This window comes from Coregonus clupeaformis, unplaced genomic scaffold (assembly GCF_020615455.1).
Source record: "Coregonus clupeaformis isolate EN_2021a unplaced genomic scaffold, ASM2061545v1 scaf0343, whole genome shotgun sequence".
Lineage (NCBI taxonomy): Eukaryota > Metazoa > Chordata > Actinopteri > Salmoniformes > Salmonidae > Coregonus > Coregonus clupeaformis.
In genome coordinates this window covers 115,001-139,887 of record NW_025533798.1, presented here as the reverse complement: position 1 = coordinate 139,887, position 24,887 = coordinate 115,001, and the positions used below count along the sequence as shown (strand labels likewise).

Here is a 24,887-nt window from a genome sequence, read left to right as displayed (position 1 = left end):
TCATTGTTAATGTTGTAAATGGCTATTGCAGCTGGAAACGGCTGATTGTTAATGGAAAATCTACATAGGCGTACAGAGGCCCATTATCAGCAACCATCAGTCCTGTGTTCCAATGGCACGTTGTATTTGCTAATCCAAGTTTATCATTTTAAAAGGCTAATTGATCATTAGAAAATCATTTTGCAATTATGTTAGCACAGCTGAAAACTGTTGTGCTGATTAAAGAAACAATAAAACTGGCCTTCTTGAGACTAGTTGAGTATCTTGAGCATCAGCAATTGTGGGTTCGATTATAGGCTCAAAATGGCCAGAAGCAAATAACTTTCTTCTGAAACTCATCAGTCTATTCTTGTTCTGAGAAATGAAGGCTATTCCGAGAAATTACCTAGAAACTGAAGATCTCGTACAATGCTGTGTACTACTCCCTTCACAGAACAGCGCAAACTGGCTCTAACCAAATAGGAATCGGAGGCCCCGGTGCACAACTGAGCAAGAGGACAAAAACATTAGAGTGTCTATTTTGAGAAACAGGCACCTCACAGGTCCTCAACTGGCAGCTTCATTAAATAGTACCCGCAAAAAACCAGTCTCAACATCAACAGTGAAGAGGCGACTCCGGGGTGCTGACCTTCTAGTCAGAGTTGCAAAGTAAAAGCCACATTTCAGACTGGCCAATAAAAAGAAAAGATTAAGATGGGCGGTCTTAGATATGGCTTTTTCTTTGCATTGAGTTAATAAATGCCGCATACAAACATGCTTTCTTGAGTACGGCAGCTCCAAAATGCAGGTGTTTCAGCCTAGCTCTGTGCTTTCTGTGGTGGTGGGGCAGCCAACGGAAAATACAGAGCGTAGGTGTTGGTAATGTTCTCTAGTTGCGCCGTGATTGGCTAAGTGTTCTGTCACTCATGGGGACACTACGCTTACAGGGAGAGCTAGAAAATTCAAGCCCCTTGGGTGCTGCCATTTCTCCCTGTCCTCCATGTAACTAGATATATATAGATATACACTACCGGTCAGAAGTTTGGACACACCTACTCATTCAAGGGTTTTTCATTATTTTTACTATTTTCTACATTGTAGAATAATAGTGAAGACATCAACACCATGAAATAACACATATGGAATCATGTTGTAACCAAAAAAGTGTTAAACAAATCAAAATATTGATGACAGCTTTGCACACTCTTGGCATTGTCTCAACCAGCTTCACCTGGAATGCTTTGTTGGCTTCTTTTCCTTCACTCTGCTGTCCGACTCATCCCAAACCATCTCAATTTGGTTGAGGTCGGGGAATTGTGGAGGCCAGGTCATCTGATGCAGCACTCCATCACTCTCCTTCTTGGTCAAATAGCCCTTACACAGCCTGGAGGTGTGTTGGGTCATTGTCCTGTTGAAAAACGAATAATCGTCCCACTAAGCGCAAACCAGATGGGATGGTGTATCGCTGCAGAATGCTGTGGTGGCCATGCTGGTTAAGTGTGCCTTGAATTCTAAATAAATCACAGACAGTGTCACCAGCAAAGCACCGCCACACCATCACACATCCTCCTCCATGCTTCGCGGTGGGAAATACACATGCGGAGATCATCCGTTCACCCACACCGCAGCTCAAATTTCCACTGGTCTAATGTCCTTTTGCTCGTGTTTCTTGGCCAAAGCTTGTCTCTTCTTCTTATTGGTGTCCTTTAGCAGTGGTTTCTTTGCAGCAATTCGACCATGAAGGCCTGATTCACACAGTCTCCTTTGAACAGTTGATGTTGAGATGTGTCTGTTACTTGAACTCTGTGAAGCATTTATTTGGGCTGCAATTTCTGAGGCTGCTAACTCTAATGAGTATCCTCTGCAGCAGAGGTAACTCTGGGTCTTCCATTCCTGTGATTGGTCCTCATGAGAGCCAGTTTCATCATAGCGCTTGATGGTTTTTGCAACTGCACTTGAAGTAAATTTCAAAGTTCTTGAAATGTTCATGTCTTAAAGTAATGATGGATTGTTGTTTCTCTTTGCTTATTTGAGCTTGTTCTTGCCATAATATGGACTTGGTCTTTTACCAAATAGGGCTATCTTCTGTATACCCCCCCCACCCCCCTTGTCACAACACAACTGATTGGCTCAATTGCATTAAGAAGGAAATAAATTCCACAAATTAACTTTTTAAATAGACACACCTGTTCATTGAAATGCATTCCAGGTGACTACGTCATGAAGCTGGTTGAGGGAATGCCAAGAGTGTGCAAAGCTGTCATCAAGGCAAAGGGTGGCTATTTGAAGAATCTGAAATAGAAAATATAGTTTTAACACTTTTTTTGGTTACTACATGATTCCATATGTGTTATTTCATAGTTTTGATGTCTTCACTATTATTCTACAATGTAAAAAATAGTAAAAATAAAGAAAAACCTTTGAATGAGTGGTTGTTCTAAAACCTTTGACTGGTAGTGTACATGTTTTATTGTCACATACACCGGATACATGCAGTGAAATGTGTTGTTTTACCAGGTCAGCCATAGTAGAACGGTGCCCCTGGAGCAAATTACGGTGAAGTGCCTTGCTCAAGGGCACATCGACAGATTTTTCACCTACATTTGTGCTATCTTAATTTGATCATTCTGTTGTTGCAGAGAGTTTTCCTGGTAGTGTATTCAAGGTTTTAAAAGGCTACTAAAGTCAGACATTTGGCCTAATGAAAAATGGATTACTTTTTTTATTTTAACAGTGTGTGTTTCTTTCCCCACCCAACAGAAGCATTCATCGCCATTCTTCTCTTCCTGATGGAGAGCAGTATCTACAGTATCTCATTATCCAAATGGTCTGTTCTGAATGCTTCTGTATACAATGATCAAAATAATTATCTTGCGTGTTTGTGTGTGTGTGTGTGCGTGTGTTACATTGCTGTTTTGCCTGAATGCTGATTTGCTCAGTACTTACAGTAGCAGTAATGTTTCTGAGAGAGAGAGAGAGAGAGAGAGAGAGAGAGAGAGAGAGAGAGAGAGAGAGAGAGAGAGAGAGAGAGAGAGAGAGAGAGAGAGAGAGAGAGTTGCGCTGCGCTGCATTCCGCTCACTGCCCGAAAGGATCACCAGAGGAGATGGAGAGATATAAGCTAAAGAACACAATAACAGAAGAAAAGAAGAGTAGAGTGACAGAATAACAGAAAGAAAAATACTATAAGAGGAGATAGAAAGATTAATGTGGGGAATCTGGAGCAGATGCACATTAGTGACAGACATTAACATCAGCAGGCTGGAGCAAGAGAACGTGAAAGAGGCGTGGAGAGAAACACATGAAGAGAAGAAGCGAGAGAGCGGAGCGGCGTGAAGGATGACAGAGAACCCAGCCCTGTCCTGAGATCAACCCACCTCCTCCTCCCTCTCTTCGCCCGTCCTCTGACACCATCCCTGCCATCACTCTCCTCCCTCACCCTCTCCTCCCTCACCCTCTCCTCCCTCTCTCTGTGGTTAAACCAGACTTGATGATCAGTCCTGACCAGATTCCACTCTCATCGCAACCCTCTGGAATCTCTCCAGCTTCTCTGGAATTCTGCTCAGCATTCTGACTCTGGCACTCTTCCAACCACCAGATATTCTCTCCATGAGAATGAACCGGAAGGAACAAGAAGAAGGGGTGAGTTTGTGTTTCTCTTGACAACGAACGAGTCTCTGCCATCTCCTTGCTGTGAGGACTGACCTTTCTCTTCAGGGGGAAGATAAGGACCTACAACATCCAGAAGACATTTTGAACTGAAGACCTCCCGTCTACTCTGAGTTACAGAACAACAATTCTGAGAAAGAAACAACACTTTAACACAGAAAGAAGACATTTTTAACGAGGAGGACATTTCAACACCAACAGAGCATTTCAACAAAAGATCAAGACATTTTAAAAGTTTCTCTCGGACCCTCTCTGTTAATCCACTTCTCTTGGACTCTCTGTCCTGTACATTTTGCTCGGAGTCTCGGTCGGTCCATCCAGCCTAGCCATGCAGGTGTCTATAGCCTGTACGGACCCCCACATGAAACGTGGAAATGGGGACCACAAGAATGCCACCAGCCCGGGCAATGCTGCTCGGGCCAAGTTCAGAACAGTGGCCATCATAGCACGCAGCTTTGGGGCGTTCGCACCCCGACACCACATCTCCCTCAAAGAGTCCACGGGGAAACTGACCGGCATGAAATACAGGTGCGTGTCGTTGTGTGTCTGTCTGTCTGTCTGTCTCTCTGTCTGTGTGTGTGTGTGTGTGTGTGTGTGTGTGTGTGTGTGTGTGTGTGTGTGTGTGTGTGTGTGTGTGTGTGTGTGTGTGTGTGGGGGGCTGAAGCTGGGGGATGGTATAGAGTGTGTGTTGTGTCATTAACGTAGTCTAAGTATACAGATATTTTGGACTTTAGTATAAGTGTGTTTGCGCATGTCAAGCGGTCTCTTGCGCTTTGAATATATTTTCTGGTTCTCTCTCTCTCTCTCTCTCTCTCTCTCTCTCTCTCTCTCTCTCTCTCTCTCTCTTTACCACTTCAAGCTCACCTGTCTTTGTATCTGTGTACATTCTGCCATTGTGTGTGTGTGTGTGTGTTTGTTTATGTGTGTTTGTGTGTGTGTGTGTACGTGCATGCGTGTCCGTGTGTGTGTGTGTGAGTGAGAGAGAGTTATTCATTGTGGAGAGATGAGGGTGCAGCATGGTAGGGATTCAGAGGAAAGTTGTTTGAAGGACAGTAGGAAGGACACTACAGATATACTATCTTAATCTGACCAGTTTCTCACCACAGGAAAATAATCCTTCAGTAACAGGAAATGGGAATTACTATGTGGATTAAAATGAATGTAAATTTTTGTACGGGTTGATACATTTTTCAATAGGGCAAATGAAGTCAATAGGGCGGCAGGTAGCTTAGTGGTTAAGAGCGTTGTACCAGTAACCGAAAGGTCGCTGGTTCTAATCCCCAAGCCGACTAGGTGAAAAATCTGTCGATGTGCCCTTGAGCAAGGCACTTAACCCTAATTGCTCCTGTAAGTCGCTCTGGATAAGAGCGTCTGCTAAATGACCAATTTATTTATTTTATTTAAGTCTGACATTTTAAAATGGAAATTACAAACTTTAGTTGCCTTTTAAAACCTTGAATACACTACCATTTGCATGTCCTGCTGCACAGGAAAACTCTCTGCAACAACAGAGTGATCAAATGAAGATAGCACAAATGTAGGTGAAAATCTGTCGATGTGTCCTTGAGCAAGGCACTTAACCTTAATTTGCTTTAGGGGCACCGTACGACTATGGCTGACCCTATGAAACAACATATTTCACTGCATGTATCCGGTGTATGTGACAATAAAACATAAACACTACCGGTCAAAAGTTTTAGAACACCTGCTCATTCAAGGGTTTTTCTTTATTTTTACTATTTTCTACATTGTAGAATAATAGTGAAGACATCAACACTATGAAATAACACATATGGAATCATGTAGTAACCAAAAAAGTGTTAAACAAATCAAAATATATTTTATATTTGAGATTCTTCAACTAGCCACCCTTTGCCTTGATGACAGCTTTGCACACTCTTGGCATTCTCTCAACCAGCTTCATGAGGTAGTCACCTGGAATGCATTTTAATTAACAGGTGTGCCTTGTTAAAAGTTAATTTGTGGAATTTCTTTCCTTAATGCGTTTGAGCCAATCAGTTGTGTTGTGAAAAGGTAGGGGTGGTATACAGAAGATAGACCTATTTGGTAAAAGACCAAGTAAGATTATGGCAAGAACAGCTCAAATAAGCAAAGAGAAACGACAGTCCATCATTACTTTAAGACATGAAGGTCAGTCAATACGGAACATTTCAAGAACTTTGAAAGTTTCTTCAAGTGCAGTCGCAAAAACCATCAAGCGCTATGTTGAAACTGGCTCTCATGAAGACCGCCACAGGAAAGGAAGACCCAGAGTTACCTCTGCTGCAGATGATAAGTTCATTAGAGTTACCAGCCTCAGAAATTGCAGCCCAAATAAATGCTTCACAGAGTTCAAGTAACAAACACATCTCAACATCAACTGTTCAGAGGAGACTGTGTGAATCAGGCCTTCATGGTTGAATTGCTGCAAAGAAACCACTACTAAAGGACACCAATAAGAAGAAGAGACCTGCTTGGGCCAAGAAACACGAGCAATGGACATTAGACCGGTGGAAATGTGTCCTTTGGTCTGTAGTTCAAATTGGAGATCTTTGGTTCAAACCGCTGTGTCTTTGTGAGACGCGGTGTGGGTGAACGGATGATCTCTGCATGTGTATTTCCCACCGTAATGCATGGAGGAGGAGGTGTTATGGTGTGGGGGTGCTTTGCTGGTGACACTGTCTGTGATTTGTTTAGAATTCAAGGCACACTTAACCAGCATGGCCACCACTGCATTCTGCAGTGATACGCCATCCAATCTGGTTTGGGCTTAGTGGGACGATCATTTGTTTTTCAACAGGACAATGACCCAACTCACCTCCAGGCTGTGTAAGGGCTATTTTACCAAGAAGGAGAATGATGGAGTGCTGCATCAGATGACCTGGACTCCACAATCCCCCGACCTCAACCAAATTGAGATGGTTTGGGATGAGTCGGACCGCAGAGTGAAGGAAAAGCAGCCAACAAGTGCTCATTATACGTGGGAACTAATTCAAGACCGTTGAAAAAGCATTCCAGGTGAAGCTGGTTGAGAGAATGCCAAGAGTGTGCAAAGCTGTCATCAAGGCAGAGGGTGACTACTTTGAAGAATCTAAAATCTAAATAAGATTTTGATTTGTTTAACACTTTTTTGGTTACTACATGATTCCACATGTGTTATTTCATAGTTTTGATGTCTTCACTAATATTCCACAATGTAGAAACTAGTACAAATATAGAAAAACCCTTGAATGAGTAGGTGTGTCCAAACTTTTGACTGGTACTGTATATGTATTAGTGCCTCAGCGGTTTAAGAGCAGAGAGTGACTGAGCAGGCTTTTTATGATGTAGGATTACATGATGAAAGTATAACATTTTAGAAGACTTCCAATACTCCCAGTAACATAATGACCCCAGTCATTATCTCCTCTATAATGTTCCCTGGTGAGTCCTTTTAACATCATGACTCAAGTCATTATCTCTTCTATAATGTCCCCCCGGTGAGCACTTTGGGAAATCCCACGTGGATTTGGTGTCTGTCTCTCTCCACTCTCTCTCTTGCTCGCTCTCTCACACAAACACACACGCATACACATGCACATAACACACTCACACACTCACTCACTTCACTCACTCACTCATTCATTCACTCACTCACTCACTCATTCACTCACTCACTCACTCACTCACTCACTCACTCACTCACTCACTCACTCACTCACTCACTCACTCACTCACTCACACACACACACACACACACACACACAGGCACTTCCACAAGTCAGTGTTACAGTACTTAGCGGTGTGCTCCAGCCCTGAGAGCAGCCAGACTCTCTCTGGTCCCTCTGCTGTAATTATTCTGATGGACGCTGTGTGTGTGTCTGTGTGTGTGTTTGTGTGTGTGTGTGTGCATGTGTGTGCGTGCGTGCGCATGCGTGCGCGCTCTTGCTCTCTCGCTCGCTCTCTCGCTTTTTACACATTGTTAGGCTGAATGCACAGGGAATGTGGCCAGATGATAAGCTCAATTTGAATGGCAATGCTCGTGCACACACACACACACACACACACACACACACACACAAACACACCTTGCATTCTCAGGGTCCTATCCCTCTCACAGTGCATGACGACAGTGGTTTCTATAGAACAGAATAGGGCTACAGAGACTGTCAGTATAGGTCCACAGTGCTGTCAGACTGTCAGAAGGACATTAAATGTGTAGCATGCAGTTGGCAGAGCATGGCTGTTACAATGGAGGAAGATAGGCTAGGGTTTCTGTTAAAGACGCTAAGGCTGGGGAGAGTTGTCTCTGTGTAGATCACTCAGAACTCTATTGTATTCTACTAACAGGCAGCACGACCCAGTGGGGTTATCTTCTCTGCTCTTATTACAGTATGCAATTAAAACACACACACACACACACACACACACACACACACACACACACACACACACACACACACACACAACCCATCAACGGGGGTTGGCAACCATCTGCTCTGGCAGTTAAGAAGAAAGGATGGAGGAGATGACAGATAATGGCAGAGAAACAGCTACTATAGAGAATGGAGAGAAACAGCTACTATAGAGAATGGAGAGAAACAGCTACTATAGAGAATGGAGAGAAACAGCTACTATAGAGAATGGAGAGAAACAGCTACTATAGAGAATGGAGAGAAACAGCTACTATAGAGAATAGAGAGAAACAGCTACTATAGAGAATGGAGAGAAACAGCTACTATAGAGAATGGAGAGAAACAGCTACTTTAGAGAATGGAGAGAAACAGCTACTATAGAGAATGGAGAGAAACAGCTACTATAGAGAATAGAGAGAAACAGCTACTATAGAGAATGGAGAGAAACAGCTACTATAGAGAATGGAGAGAAACAGCTACTATAGAGAAAGGAGAGAAACAGCTACTATAGAGAAAGGAGAGAAACAGCTACTATAGAGAATAGAGAGAAACAGCTACTATAGAGAAAGGAGAGAAACAGCTACTATAGAGAATGGAGAGAAACAGCTACTATAGAGAATAGAGAGAAACAGCTACTATAGAGAATGGAGAGAAACAGCTACTATAGAGAATAGAGAGAAACAGCTACTATAGAGAATGGAGAGAAACAGCTACTATAGAGAAAGGAGAGAAACAGCTGCTATAGAGAATGGAGAGAAACAGCTACTATAGAGAAAGGAGAGTAGGGGGGAAACATTGTCATAAATTAGAGTGGTCTATGTAGCATGGAAAGTCCTGGGCACTCCGGTTACTGTTTAAAAGGTTAGGATTGTAATGGCAGTTTTAGGTTAAAGCCAAACTAAAGGCTTTTCAGCCCAATACTCACCTGTGTCTCGTGTTTTGTGTTTGTATGGGCAAGGCCCATTGTAATCTTCTTCATTGGACCACCGGCTGCCATAAAGGAAAGTCCAAGGTGATAATAGTGAATATGACTTCATTCTTTGTCTGTGATTATAGCAAAGCTTTGGAGATAGTCCCTTTACCTACAGTCGTGGTCAAACGTTTTGAGAATGACACCAGTATTGGTCTTCACAAAGTTCGCTGCTTCAGTGTTATGAGATATTTTTGTCAGATGTTACTATGGTATACTGAAGTATAATTACAAGCATTCAATAAGTGTCAAAGGCTTTTATTGACAATTACATTAAGTTTATGCATAGAGTCAATATTTGCAGTGTTGACCCTTCTTTTTCATGACCTCTGCAATCCGCCCTGGCATGCTGTCAATTAACTTCTGGGCCACATCCTGACTGATGGCAGCCCATTCTTGCATAATCAATGCTTGGAGTTTGTCAGAATTTGTGGGTTTTTGTTTGTCCACCCGCCTCTTGAGGATCGACCACAAGTTATCAATGGGATTAAGGTCTGGGGAGTTTCCTGGCCAAGGACCCAAAATGTCAATGTTTTGTTCCCCGAGCCACTTAGTTATCACTTTTGCCTTACAGCAAGGCGCTCCATCATGCTGGAAAAGGCATTGGTCGTCACCAAACTGTTATTGGATGGTTGGGAGAAGTTGCTCTCGGAAGATGTGTTGGTACCATTCTTTATTCATGGCTGTGTTCTTAGACAAAATTGTGATTTAGCCCACTCCCTTGGCTGAGAAGCAACCCCACACCTGAATGGTCTCAGGAAGCTTTACTGTTGGCATGACACAGGACTGATGGTAGTGCTCACCTTGTCTTCTCCGGATAAGGTGTTTTCCGGATGCCCCAAACAATCGGAAAGGGGATTCATCAGAGAAAATGACTTTACCCCAGTCCACAGCATTCCAATCCCTGTACCTTTTGCAGAATATCAGTCTGTCCCTGATGTTTTTCCTGGAGAGAAGTGGCTTCTTTGCTGCCCTGCTTGACACCAGGCCATCCTCCAAAAGTCTTCGCATCACTGTGCGTGCAGATGCACACCTGCCTGCTGCCATTCCTGAGCAAGCTCTGCACTGGTGGTGCCCTGATCCCGCAGCTGAATCAATTTAAGGAGACGGTCCTGGCGCTTGCTGGACTTTCTTGGGCGCCCTGATGCCTTCTTCACAACAATTGAACCTCTCTCCTTGAAGTTCTTGATGATCCGATAAATGGTTGATTTAGGTGCAATCTTACTAGCAGCAATATCCTTGCCTGTGAAGCCCTTTTTGTGCAAAGCAATGATGATGGCACGTGTTTCCTTGCAGGTAACCATGGTTAACAGAGGAAGAACAATGATTTCAAGCACCACTGACATGATGGCAGCTGGTCCTTTTGTGGCAGGGCTGAAATGCAGTGGAAATGTTATTTTGGGATTAAGTTCATTTTCATGGCACAGAGGGACTTTGCAATTAATTGCAATTCATCTGATCACTCTTCATGACATTCTGGAGTATATGCAAATTGCCATCATCGAACCTGAGGCAGCAGACTTTGTGAAAATTAGTATTTGTGTCATTCTCTAAACTTTTGACCACGACACACATATGCACACACACACGCACAGACACACATACGCACACATGCACATACGCACACACACACATGCACACACACACGGACATGCACGCACGCTTTAACAGACACAGTGTGGCTGTACTGTCTTAATGAGTTGTCCAGACACAAACACAGCATTTTGTCATAAGTGACCTTTAATATTTTACTCAGGGACACTGAGGCATCTTCTGTATTCTGGGTGCTTCAGACACCGCACACAAACAAACACACAGTTCATCCCATAAGGGAGGTGGACAAAAAGGTCAAGGTATTATTTAACTATTTCATCTCCCGAATGACAGAAGGTACTAAATTCCTCCCAGATCTGTGATGAATGTCTACATCAGGGAAACACGACTAAATCAATAACATCATGGTTGGCTAGCATGTAGCCGCACAACAGTAAACAAGCACCCCCACAGTCAGTCCTCGGAAATGAGAGTGGGCGTCTGGAATTGATTGACTAAGAAAGACTCACTCTGACACAATGTAGGAGGGCAACTCCACGGTAACGGAATTGCGCTGAGACTCAGATTTTTCACTTAAAAATGTATGCCAAACCAAAACCATTGATTTCAAAGCTTAACAAACTATACAACTCTATGCACAAGGAGATTTTTTAAACAATTTACGCTGAATATTTTACAAAAACACATTTACTAGAAGAACTGTGCAGATGCAAAGTTTGGTAACAGTATTTCAGTAAAATCTCCCTCAGTTTTTTGTGTCCACGTTTTCCAAAAACTCTGTTAAATATCTGGTCCGAATTAAAGATTCAACGATGAATGTTGTGTCAGCTACGACATGACACATTTACTTGGAAAAAAAATATTTTGGTTATTGAACTACAGTAAATGAAGTGGATTTACATCAGTAACAGAATTGTGGTAACATAATTTTTATCATGGGTCCCTAATCTGTACTACACAGAAATGTATAATTATGGATATGAAAGTCACTCTCTTCATGGGGATGTATCCTAAATAGGTACCCAATGGTATAAATATGCTATATCCTCCTTTGCATATTTGGGTATTATTTTACACACTGGCTATTATTTTTAATGAGCTCTACCCCCAAACAAGACAATATTTGGTTGGACCGGATCAAATCTGAACCAATCATAGACGTCTATGTTTCACAGGTTTGGACATCAAAGTACTGCGCAGTACAGCACAGTAAAGTACAGTAGAGTTCAGTAAAGTACAGTAGAGTTCAGTACAGTACAATAGGGTACATTATGGTGTACTGATCTCTAGTGTTCTCTACTGCGTATTGTACTGTACTCTACTCAACTTTTCTTTACTGTACTCTACTGTGCTGTGCTGTACTGTACTGTACTGTGCTGTCCAAACTTGTGAACCCAACTGTGGTTTGTGACTACTATGATTTCCCATTGTAGCCAATTCAATTAGGTCTACCTTTACTTGTTACTTCTGTGAACTTTCATTGCCTCTCTTCTCATGAGGGAGAGACATTAGAAAATATCTTAAAGATATGTGTGTTTTTGGTAACAGAATTTCAAGGAACAAGGCAATATTTATTAAACTTAGAGAAGGCAGAAAAAAGTATCCAAAACAAATTATAAGTGCTGACATAAGATGGCAGGGGTCTTTACTTTAACATTATTGTGTTTTGATGAATTTCTAATACCTTTTAATACTTTTTCTGGTAGTTGTTTTCTAAGACCCCTTTTCCATATGTTTGACCAGAAATCAAAGCCTTTGCTTATTCCTAATTTTTAAGATGGAAAATGGTTGAAATATTAATATATGCCTTATTTTTTATTTTTAATATATAGACTCTTAGCTTTCATTCGACACCCAATTTGACATGCTCCTATGAACTTCTATGTTGGTTCTCATGGGTCGTTTCACATGGAGATGACCAGGTGCTTTTGACGAGATCGGCGCAAATGTACTGCATTCACATGTCTGCATTCACATGTCTTGGATGTCTAATTAAGGTCCTGGACTGTTCATTAACACAGGTACTAAAGGACTGCCATAGCCTTTTCATTGTTTACAGCTACATCCTGATCTGACTAATGACTGAGATTTATCCTATTGATTGATTGATTTACACCTCAGGGGTGAGCAGGCATCACTATGGTGACAGTTAAGAAACTAATCAAAGAAGTTGATTGGATTGAATAGGTTGATCGATATGGATCAATTCCGGGAGCAGTTGGTAAACCTGAGGGAAGGAATCAACGAGGAATCGAGCGCCAGAGACAAATGTGGTTGGTTTGTTTCTGTGGAGTAAAGGAATGTGTAAAACTTTGTGTGCTTGAGTCCCATACGTTCACATACAGCGCATTCGGAAAGTATTCAGACCCCTTGACTTTTTCCACATTTTGTTACGTTACAGCCTTATTCTAAAATTGATTTAATAAAAAATGTCCTCATCAATCTACACACAATACCCCAAAATAACAAAGCGAAAACAGGAAAAAAAACAGAAATACCTTATTTACATAAGTATTCAGACCCTTTGCTATGAGACTCGAAATTGAGCTCAGGTGCATCCTGTTTCCATTGATCATCCTTGAGACGTTTCTACAACTTGATTGGAGTCCATCTGTGGTAAATTAAATTGATTGGACATTATTTGGAAAGGCACACACCTGTCTATATAAGTCCCACAGTTGACAGCGCATGTCAGAGCAAAAACCAAGCCATGAGGTCGAAGGAGTTGTCCGTAGAGCTCCGAGACAGGATTGTGTCGAGGCACAGATCTGGGGAGGGTTACCAGAACATTTCTGCAGCATTGAAGGTCCCCAAGAACACAGTGGCCTCCATCATTCTTAAATGGAAGAAGCTTGGAACCGCCAAGACTCTTCCTAGAGCTGGCCGTCCGGCCAAACTGAGCAATCGGTGGAGAAGGGCCTTGGTCAAGGAGGTGACCAAGAACCCGATGGTCGCTCTGACAGAGCTCCAAAGTTCCTCTGTGGAGATGGGAGAATCTTCCAGAAGTACAACCATCTCTGCAGCACTCCACCAATCAGGCCTTTGTGGTAGAGTGGCCAGACGGAAGCCAGTTTGCCAAAAGGCAGCTAAAGGACTCTCAGACCATGAGAAATACAATTCTCTGGTCTGATGAAACCAAGATTGAACTCTTTGGCCTGAATGCCAAGTGTCACGTCTGGAGGAAACCTGGCACCATCCCTACGGTGAAGCATGGTGGTGGCAGCATCATGCTGTGGGGATGTTTTTCAGCGGCAGGGACTGGGAGAACAGTCAGGATCGAGGAAAATATTAACAGAGCAAAGTACAGAGAGATCCTTGATGAAAACCTGCTCCAGAGCGCTCAGGACCTCAGACTGGGGGGAAGGTTCACCTTCCAACAGGACAAAGACCCAAAGCACACAGCCAAGACAATGCAGGAGTGGCTTCGGGACAAGTCTCTGAAAGTCCTTGAGTTGCCCAGCCAGAGCCTGAACATCGATTGGGTTCAACAGACCTGAAAATAGCTGTGCAGCGACGCTCCCCATCCAATCTGACAGAGCTTGAGAGGATCTGCAGAGAAGAATCACCAAATACGGGTGAGCCAAGCTTGTAGCGTCATACCCAAGAAGACTTGAGGCTGTAATTGCTGCCAAAGGTGCATCAACAAAGTACTGGGTAAAGGGTCTGAATACTTATGTATATGTGATATGTCTGTTTTTTTATTTTAAATAAATGAACAATTGAATCCATTTTAGAATAAGGCTGTAACTTAACAAAATCAATTCAAAGGGTCTGAATACTTTCCGAATGCAGGCAGGTTGAGGCTGAAGCTGTGCATCTTCTTCTGCTCTCTATCAGAAATGGAAAGTGATACAATTAACCTGATCTCTGTCTATAGTACATGTGAATGAGTCATCCCACTGCTTGGTAGGCGAGGGAGGGAGGGAGGGAGGGAGGGAGGAGGGAGGGAGGGAGGGAGGGAGGGAGGGAGGGAGGGAGGGAGGGAGGGAGATAATAAAGGAGCTGAAAGAGATTTGCATCTACTGTACAGTATGAATAGAGAAGAGTGAGGGAGGAAAGTGAGTGAGAGAGGGAGAGATGTGGAGGTACAGTATGAAAGGGGTAAGGGTGAGGGAGGAGGGTGAGGGAGGAGGGTGAGATGTGGAGGTACAGTATGAAAGGGGTGAGGGAGGAGGGTGAGGGGTGGAGGTACAGTATGAAAGGGGTAAGGGTGAGGGAGGAGGGTGAGGGAGGAGGGTGAGGGGTGGAGGTACATTATGAAAGGGGTGAGGGAGGAGGGTGAGGGGTGGAGGTACAGTATGAAAGGGGTAAGGGTGAGGGAGGAGGGTGAGGGAGGAGGGTGAGATGTGGAGGTACAGTATGAAAGGGGTGAGGGAGGAGGGTGAGGGGTGGAGGTACAGTATGAAAGGGGTAAGGGTGAGGGAGGAGGGTGAGGGAGGAGGGTGAGATGTGGAGGCAGAAAGGCTTTGCTTAACTATGAATCAATTATATTAATAAATCAGCAATGCCCTGCAGAATGTGTGTGAGGCATTACAAACAGACTGTCAAAAAGAGATTGTGTGTGTGTACGCGTGCGTGTGTGTGTCTGTGTGAGCATCGAGCCAACTGTTACAGAGGGTTTGTTTTTCTGCATGAAAGCCAAGGGTGAGGAGAGGGGGCGTGAAGGAGGAGATGAGAGGGGGAGTGAAGGAGGAGAGGGAGAGGAGAGGAGAGGAGAGGAGAGGAGAGGAGAGGAGAGGAGAGGAGAGGAGAGGAGAGGAGAGGAGAGGAGAGGAGAGGAGAGGAGAGGAGAGGAGAGGAGAGGAGAGGAGAGGAGAGGAGAGGAGGATAAAACCAGCAGAGTCAGAGAGGAGGAGGGGAGAGGTCTGGCGCACAATGGCTGCCTTGCATCACCCAGGTAGGTAGTTATTAGGCCTGGTGTACATGTTGTCCAGTTACTCCCATACAAAGTAAAGTGATAAGTGCTGTAAAAAAGGGATGATGTAAACTATTATTAGCTGCTAATAGATTGAGCTGCTATATATTCAAAGCATTCACTGAGGCTTTGGCACACAAAGCAGTAATTCTGCACGGAAGCAGTGAGGCAACACAGAGCAGTGAGGCAACACGGAGCAGTGAGGCAACACGGAGCAGTGAGGCAACACGGAGCAGTGAGGCAACACGGAGCAGTGAGGCAACACGGAGCAGTGAGGCAACACGGAGCAGTGAGGCAACACGGAGCAGTGTGTGTGTGTGTGTTCTCGAGTTTATACAGGTGTGGGGAGAAGGGGGAGAAGGGGGAGGAGGGGAGGAGAGGGGGAGTAAAGGACAGAGCAGCTGTTGCTTGACAGGTGACAGGTTGTTCTGAGCATGGGAACAATCGGTCATGGAGGTGGACAACAACAAATGAAGGGACTCAATTCTGTCTAAACAAAAAGTCAAATCAAATCAAATGTTATTGGTCGCATACACATATTTAGCAGATGTTATTGCGGGTGTAGCGAAATGCTTGTGTTATAAGCTCCAACAGTGCAGTAGTACCTAACAATTCACAACAATACACACAAATCTAAAAGTAATGGAATTAAGAAATATAGAAATATTAGGACGAGCACTGTCGGAGTCCGGAGGATAAATATATATATATACAGTACCAGTCAAAAGTTTGGACACAGCTACATATTCAAGAGTTTTTCTTTATTTGTACTATTTTCTACATTGTAGAATAATAGTGAAGACATCAAAACTATGAAATAACACATATGGTTACTACATGATTCCATATGTGTTATTTCATAGTTTTGATGTCTTCACTATTATTCTACGATGTAAAACATTGTACAAATAAAGAAAATCCCTTGAATGAGTAGGTGTGCCTAAACCTTTGACTGGTACTGTAAGTATCAAGTTTCAGGAGAAGACCCAGATGCAGACAGTGTCGAAGTAACAAAAGTTTATTACAAAAACAGGGGGCAGGCAAACGACAGGTCAAGGGCAGGCAGAGGTCAGTAATAAGATCAGAGATCAGAGATTCCAAAAGGTACAGAATGGCAGGCAGTCTCAGGGTCAGGGCAGGCAGAGGTCAATAATCCAGGGTGGTGTGACAAGGTACAGAACGGCAGACAGGCTCAGGGTCAGGGCAGGCAGAATGGTCAAAACCGGGAAAACTAGAAAACAGGAACTTGAAAAAGACAGGAGGGGAAACCGCGCGTAGGCTTGACGAAACAAAACAAACTGGCAACAGACAAACAGAGAACACAGGTATAAATACATTGGGGATAATGGGAAAGATGGGCGACACCTGGAGGGGGGTGGAGACAATCACAAAGACAGGTGAAACAGATCAGGGTGTGACACATAAGTATTCAGACCCTTTAGTCAGTACTTTGTTGAAGCACCTTTGGCAGCGATTACAGCCTTGAGTCTTCTTGGGTATGACACTACAATCTTGGCTCATCTGTATTTAGGGAGTTTCTCCCATTGTTCTCTGTAGATCCTCTCAAGCTCTGTCAGGTTGGATGGGGAGCGTCGCTACACAGCTATTTTCAGGTCTCTCCAGAGATGCTCGATCGGGTTCAAGTCCGGGCTCTGGCTGGGCCACTCAAGGACATTCAGAGACTTGTCTCGAAGCCACTCCTTCATTTTCTTGGCTGTGTGCTTAGGGTCGTTGTCCTGTTCAAGGGTGAACCTGAGCCCCAGTCTGAGGTCCTGAGCTCTCTGGAGGTTTTCTTCAGGGATCACTCTGTACTTTGCTCCGTTAATCTTTCCCTCGATCCTGACTAGTCTCCCTGTCCCTGCCACTGAAAAACATCCCCACAGCATGATGCTGCCACCACCATGCTTCACCATAAGGATGGTGCCAGGTTTCCTCCAGACGTGACACTTGGCATTCAGAAGAGAGAGTTCAATCTTGGTTTCATCAGACCAGAGAATCTTGTTTCTCATGGTCTGAGAGTCCTTTAGGTGCCTTTTGGAAAACTCCAATCGGGCTGTTATGTGCTTTTTATGAGGAGTGGCTTCCGTTTGGCCACTACCATAAAGGCCTGATTGGTGGAGTGCTGCAGAGATGGTTGTACTTCTGGAAGGTTTTCCCATCTCCACAGAGGAACTCTGGAGCTCTGTCTGAGTGACCACCGGGTTCTTGGTCACCTCCCTGACCAAGGCTCTTCTCCCCCGATTGCACAGTTTGGCCGGGCGGCCAGCTCTAGGAAGAATCTTGGTGGTTCCAAATTTCTTCCATTTAACAATGATTGAGGCCACTGTGTTCTTGGGGACCTTCAATGCTCAGACATTTTTTGTTACCCTTCCCCAGATCTGTGCCTCGACACAATCCTGTCTCTGAGCTCTACGGACAATTCCTTCAACCTCATGGCTTGGTTTTTGCTCTGACATGCACTGTCAACTGGGGGACCTTATATAGACAGGTGTGTGACTTTCCAAATAATGTCCAATCAATTGAATCTACCACAGGTGGATTCCAATCAAGTTGTAGAAACATCTCAAGGATGATCAATTGAAACAGAATGCACCTGAGCTCAAGTTCTAGTCTAATAGCAAAGGGTCTGAATACTTACGTAAATAAGGTATTTCTGTTCTTTATTTTTAATACATTTGCAAAATAATCTATAAACCTGTTTTCACTTGGTCATTATGGGGTATTGTGTGTAGATTGATGAGGAACAACATCAATTTAATCAATTTTAGAATTAGGCTGTAACGTAACAAAATCTGGAAAAAGTCAAGGGGTCTGAATATTTTCCGAATGCACTGTATGTGATGGGATGTATAGACCTTATGGACAGTTGGTGGATAGAATATATAGTATATCTGAAGAATACGTAGGATAAAATAGTATCTGTACAGCAATAGTTGAATAGGATGGCCTTGACTAGAATACAGCGCAGTATATGAAATGAGTAAAACAATATGTAGACATTGTTAAAGTGACCAGTGTTCCATTATTAATGTGACCATGCCACTTTGAGTCCCATTTCCACTGGCACTTAAAATTAGGGCCAAATTCGAACTGGCTCAAATGGAATTGTCAAATTCGAGCTGGGTCGAGAGAAAACTGAGCCAGCGCAGCCCAGTTTCAGAACTGGTGCCAGCTCAATTAGAAGTTGGGCTGTTGACGCCTTTACTGTGCAACCACCAAGCTGATCACTGTTGGACGCTGAAACAACGTTTAGCTAGCTCGTCTGGGCTTGTTGCTGTTAGCTAGCTCGTCTGGGCGTGTTGCTGTTAGCTAGCTCGTCTGGGCGTGTTGCTGTTAGCTAGCAAATGCAGTACTGCAGTAGTCAGACATGACACAAATGACCACCATAGCTGGATCCTTCATTCTTTTTTGCACTACACAATAAACGTTTATGAGAACGGTCAGCCCTCAAATGCTCGCTACTGTTGATAATCACAAGTTTACTGGAGAACTGAGACCAAGTAGAGACTTTGGACAGGGTGGATAATGGTATAATAAAGGCAGTTTATTCAGAGGTAAAGATATCTGGAATCGCGTGCACGGACCCGTTCGTCAAACTCTTAGGGAGCTATCTGAAGAGAGCCCCGAAAACATTGTGTGCAGACATTTTATACAATAAATGATGTAGGTTGAATCTAGTAGTTCTGATCTTCTGATTGGTCCTGATGAGTTGGGCGAGGTCCCCTCCAGGCTAGTGTCACTGTTGCATTGGCTCTGAGTCGGGTTCTCTGTCTTCAAATGTTCAGCCTAAGAGAAGGGGATTTTTGTGTGTGTGTGTGTGTGTGTGTTTAACAGTGATGATGTGTGTGTGTGTGTGTGTGTGTGTGTGTGTGTTTTAACAGTGATGATGTGTGTGTGTGTGTGTGTGTGTGTGTATCAGTGATGATGTGTGTGTGTGTGTGTGTGTGTGTGTGTGTGTGTGTGTGTCCTCAGAGCAAGAACTCGTGAGTTGGAAGAACTGAGAGACCTATGGCGTGGGTGTTGTCCTTGGCCACCTGCTGACAAGGCTGACAAGATAGGACCCTTTTGTCCATTGTATTGAAAACAAACGCCCAACACAAAATGGGTCATGCACAAGATTTTAGTCAGACCAAGCTATAACATTATATATTTACTACGACACTACCTAACGTTAGCTAGTAAATCAGAGTTGGAACAAGCTAGCTAGCTAGCTAATGTGAGCTAGCAGGATTTTTTTTCGGGTCAGCAGCTAGCTGCATCACATCAAACCTGTCGTCTGGCAAGGTATGAATTAAGCTAGCTAGCCTGTTATGCTAGCGACGACGCTAACCGTTTAGCTAGCTAGCTAACATCAGCAAGCTAAGTACATGGCTCTGAGTCAGGCTGGCACTGGCAGGAGTATGGGGTAACGTTAGTTACAGCATGGTGAGGGTGAATTGAATTATTCAACATCTTTCTAGCTAGCAACATTAGCGACGCCAGCTGCAGTCACATATTGGATACATAGCAACATGACATCATTTCTAATTTCTGGAGGCAATGGAAATGCAATTTGAGCTAGCCCACCAAGGCCAGCCGAACCTGGGTTGACTTTAAGGTGCCAATGGAAACGGGGCTTTGGTGGACTCCCATTCAACCGCTCAACAGATGCCCAGCTGTCCAAACCTCACATCACCTAAGCCTGTTTCCATGACAACTCTTCAAATAATCACTGTCCTTGGCTATGAAGTGCATTCAGTCATTTTAAAATGCTTTAAATACATATACACACATAGACACAAGGTGCATTACCACAATTGGAATGGATTATAATAATAATATGCCATTTAGCAGACGCTTTTATCCAAAGTGACTTACAGTCATGCGTGCATACATTTTTGTGTATGGGTGGTCCCGGGGATTGAACCCACTACCTTGGCGTTACAAGCGCCGTGCTCTACCAGCTGAGCTACAGAGGACCAGAGGATTGGTGGCAAGTTACTGATTCATAGAGAGACTGATGAGTTACTGATTCATAGACATAATGATGAGTTACTGATTCATAGATAGACTGAATAGTTACTGATTCATAGACAGAGGAGTTACTGATTCATACAGAATGATGAGTTACTCATTCACAGACAGACTGATGAGTTACAGATTCATAGATAGACTGATGAGCTACTGATTCATAGACAGACTGATGAGTTACTGATTCATAGAGAGGAAGATGAGTTACTGATTCAAAGACAGAATGATGAGTTACTGATTCATAGATAGACTGATGAGTTACTGATTCATAGACAGATACGTTACTGATTCACAGACAGACTGATGAGTTACTGATTCATAGATAGACTGATGAGTTACTGATTCATAGACAGGAAGATGAGTTATTGATTCATAGATATACTGATGAGTTACTGATTCATAGACAGATGAGTTACTGATTCATAGATAGACTGATGAATTACTGATTAATAGACAGACTGCGGAACTCACCAAATTTGTAACTGCTAAACTCTACATCCATCCATCCATCATCCATCCATCCAACATCCATCCATCCATCAATCCATCCATCCATCCATCCATCCATCCATCCATCCATCCATCCATCCATCCATCCATCCATCCATCCATCCATCCATCCAACATCCATCCATCCATCCAACATCCATCCATCAATCAATCCATCCATCCATCCATCCATCCATCCATCCATCCATCCATCCATCCATCCATCCATCCATCCATCCATCCATCCATCCATCCATCCATCCATCCATCCATCCATCCATCCATCCATCAATCCATCCATCCATCCATCCATCCATCCATCCATCCATCCATCCATCCATCCATCCATCCATCCATCCATCCATCCATCCATCCATCCATCCATCCATCCATCCATCCTTCCATCCATCAATCAATCCATCCATCCATCCAACATCCATCCTCCTGAGCTTATGTGTGACTTGAGAGTCTGGCAGGAGCACGAAGCCATCATTCAGAGTATTATCATGGTTTTTACTGCTTTATGTATTTATGTATCTCTGTGTGTTCTTTGTTACGGTGCCGAGGGGCCAGAACAGGTTTGATGCAGTCTGTTTAAAGCGGTGGGAGACACGTTATCCAGCGTTTAGCTGCAGTGGGGGGTTAGAGAGAGAAGGGAGGCAGAGCTAAAGACATGAATGATAAAACAGCAGGCAGTACATCCCTGTCTGACCACAGTCCTTTCATATTCAGCTACAGAGGCAGGCATCTACAGTAAGTTGTATGCATACTCTGTAATATAATGTATTATTGTAATTTCTCCATTGTTGGCTGGGGGGAAAAGTGAAAGTGATGAGGGGAGTCTCTCGACCCTGTAGACTCTCTCCTGGTCTGGAATGGTTTCTCCCCTATCTGGCCTGAAGGATTTTCTGCCTCTCTGTTGGTTTCTCCTATTCCGGTTCGCTTTGGGTCTCTCCTCTTTTGTCTCAAGTTGTTTCCCCCTAGTCCGGGTAGCCATTTGATTAGCTGTTCAGGAGTCTTATGGCTTGGGGGGTAGAAGCCGTTAAGAAGCCTTTTGGACCTAGACATGGCGCTCCGGTACCGCTTGCCGTGCTAGGGTGGCTGGAGTCTTTGGCAATTTTTAGGGCCTTCCTCTGACACATACAATCTACCTGCAGTGAAGCAGCTCAAAATGTACATTACATTGAGTCATCTAGCAGACAATCCCATCCAGAGCGACCCACAGGAGCAACCAGGGTCATGCGCCTGGCCCAAGGACCCGAACCAACGACCTCTCGGCCACCGGCTCAAGCTTCCAACCGACAGGCCACCAACCATCCAAGATCCCCCCACAGTTACTCAGAGAGCTGCCCCTCAACCATCTGAGACCACCCCAAAGTCCCCCCCCCCCCAAAAAAAAAAAAATCACCCTCCACTCCCCACCCCTGGGAACGCTTTTATAATGTTACATTCATGTTACTTTATAGTAAATGAAACTGGAGAGCAAAATACCATCTCTCTCTCTCGAGCGCGCTGACTGTCTCTCACCTCTTACTGCTAGCAAGCAGTTCTTCAGACAAAACAAGCCTGAAACAATGTGAGATGAAAATCGCTCTGTGGTGGTCCATAAAACAGTCCTGGGTTTTTGGCTGTTATTACTACTTCTCTATTTCGGTCTTGCTCTTTACTCAACTACAGAAATTCATTTTCTCATATCACTCAATCCCGTTCTCTTTCTGTCTCTCCCACTCTCTCTCTCTCTCTCTCTCTCTCTCTCTCTCTCTCTCTCTCTCTCTCTCTCTCTCTCTCTTCTCCCACTCTCTCTCTTTCTGTCTCTCCCACTCTCTCTCTTTCTGTCTCTCCCTCTCTCTCTCTCTCTCTCTCTCTCTCTCTCTCTCTCTCTCTCTCTCTCTCTCTCTCTCTCTCTCTCTCTCTCTCTCTCTCTCTCTCTCTCTCTCTCTCCCGCTCTCTCTCTCTTTCTGTCTCTCCCACTCTCTCTCTTTCTGTCTCTCTCTCTCTCTCTCTCTCTCTCTCTCTCTCTCTCTCTCTCTCTCTCTCTCTCTCTCTCTCTCTCTCTCTCTCTCTCTCTCTCTCTCTCTCTCTCTCTCTCTCTCTCTCTCTCTCTCTCTCTCTCTCTCTCTCTCTCTCTCTCTCTCTCTCTCTCTCTCTTTCTCTCTCACTTTCTCTCTCTCTCTCTGTCTCTCTCTCTCTCTCTCTGTCTCTCTCAATTCAATTCAATTTAAGGGCTTTATTGGCATGGGAAACGCATGTTAACATTGCCAAAGCAAGTGAAGTAGATAGTAAACAAAAGTGAAATAAACAATAAATATTAACAGTAAACATTATACTCTGAAGTTCCAAAAGAATAAATACATTTCAAATGTCACACTATGTATATATACAGTGTTGTAACAATGTGCAAATCGGAAAATAAATAAACATAAATATGGGTTGTATTTACAATGGTGTTTGTTCTTCACTGGTTTCCCTTTTCTTGTGGTCACAAATATTGCAGCTGTGATGGCACACTGTGGTTTTTCACCCAGTAGATAAGGGAGTTTATCAAAATTGGGCTTGTTTTCGAATTCTTTGTGGATCTCTGTAATCTGAGGGAAATATGTGTCTCTAATATGGTCATACATTTGGCAGGAGGTTAGGAAGTGCAGCTCAGTTTCCACCTCATTTTGTGAGCAGTGTGCACATAGCCTGTCTTCTCTTGAGAGCCAGGTCTGCCTACGGTGGCCTTTCTCAATAGCAAGGCTATGCTCACTGAGTCTGTACATAGTCAAAGCTTTCCTTAAGGTTGGATCAGTCACAGTGGTCAGGTATTTTGCCACTGTGTACTCTCTGTTTAGAGCCAAATAGCATTCTAGTTTGCTCTGTTTTTTTGTTAATTTTTTCCAATGTGTCAAGTAATTCTCTTTTTGTTTTCTCATGATTTGGTTGGTTGTTGTTGTTGTCCTGGTGCTTTGTGGGCTCTGTTTGTGTTTGTGAACAGAACCCCCCCCCCCTCCTCTTCTCTCCATCCTCCCTCTCTCCTCCTCTCTCCATCCTCCCTCTCTCCCCCCTCTCTCAGTGTCAGTCTGGTGCTGACTTTAATATCCTGGGTACCCTCCACACTGGTAATTAACCTGACTACACAATACAGCTATCTGTCTGTGTGAGTCCTTCCCCCTCCTCCCTCCCTCCTCCTCCTCTTTCCCTCCTCCCCCCTCCCTCCTCCCTCCTCCCTCCTCCTCCCTCCTCCTCCCTCCTCCTCCTAAACCTCCCTCCCTCTTCCTCCTCCTCCCTCCCTCCCTCCTTCCCTCCTCCCCCTCCCTCCTCCCTCCTCCCTCCTCCTCCCTCCTCCTCCTTCCCTCCCTCCCTCTTCCTCCTCCTCCCTCCCTCCCTCCCTCCCTCCCTCCTCCGCCTCCGCCTCCTCCGCTTCACCTACTTCTCCTCCTCCTCCTCCTCCTCCTTCTCCCCAGAACCCTAACCTTTGTGCCCTGTGACTCTGTATGTTGGTGTGAATGCCTAGAATACACTAGTAATTACCTGACTACACAATACAGCTGTGTGTGTGAGTCCTTTCCCCTCCCTCCTCCCTCCCTCCTCCCTCCTTCCTCCTCCCTCCCTCCTCCCTCCTCCTAATGCACACACACGCTAATGCAGGCACACAACCTTCGCTATTATGCCAGGGCAAAGAGAGGGGGAGCATTGATAGCATGTTAGTAGACCGGAAGCAGTGATAGCATGCTGGTAGAAAGGAAGCAGTGATAGCATGCTAGTAGACAGGAAGCAGTGATAGCATGCTGGTAGAAAGGAAGCAGTGATAGCATGCTAGTAGACAGGAAGCAGTGATAGCATGCTGGTAGAAAGGAAGCAGTGATAGCAAGCTAGTAGACAGGAAGCAATGAAATCAAATCAAATCAAATGTTATTTTTCACATGC

General features: G+C 44.2%; 1 protein-coding gene across 5 annotated transcripts in view; it reads left to right on the top strand.

Moving 5' to 3' along the window:
• The window catches only part of LOC121566939 (voltage-gated potassium channel subunit beta-1), a 178,652-nt gene that overhangs the window by 64,114 nt on the left and 89,651 nt on the right, over positions 1-24,887 (top strand). The window contains exon 1 of one of the 5 annotated variants that reach the window (XM_041876882.2): positions 3,091-4,174. The exons of 3 other annotated variants lie outside the window; for them this stretch is intronic. In XM_041876882.2, the coding sequence (XP_041732816.2) occupies positions 3,975-4,174 (200 nt within the window). In that variant the 5' untranslated portion in view covers positions 3,091-3,974. Of the gene's footprint in view, positions 1-3,090; positions 4,175-15,398; positions 15,462-24,887 lie in introns of those variants that run through there. One more of the 5 variants, XM_041876883.2, reaches the window with a different exon arrangement.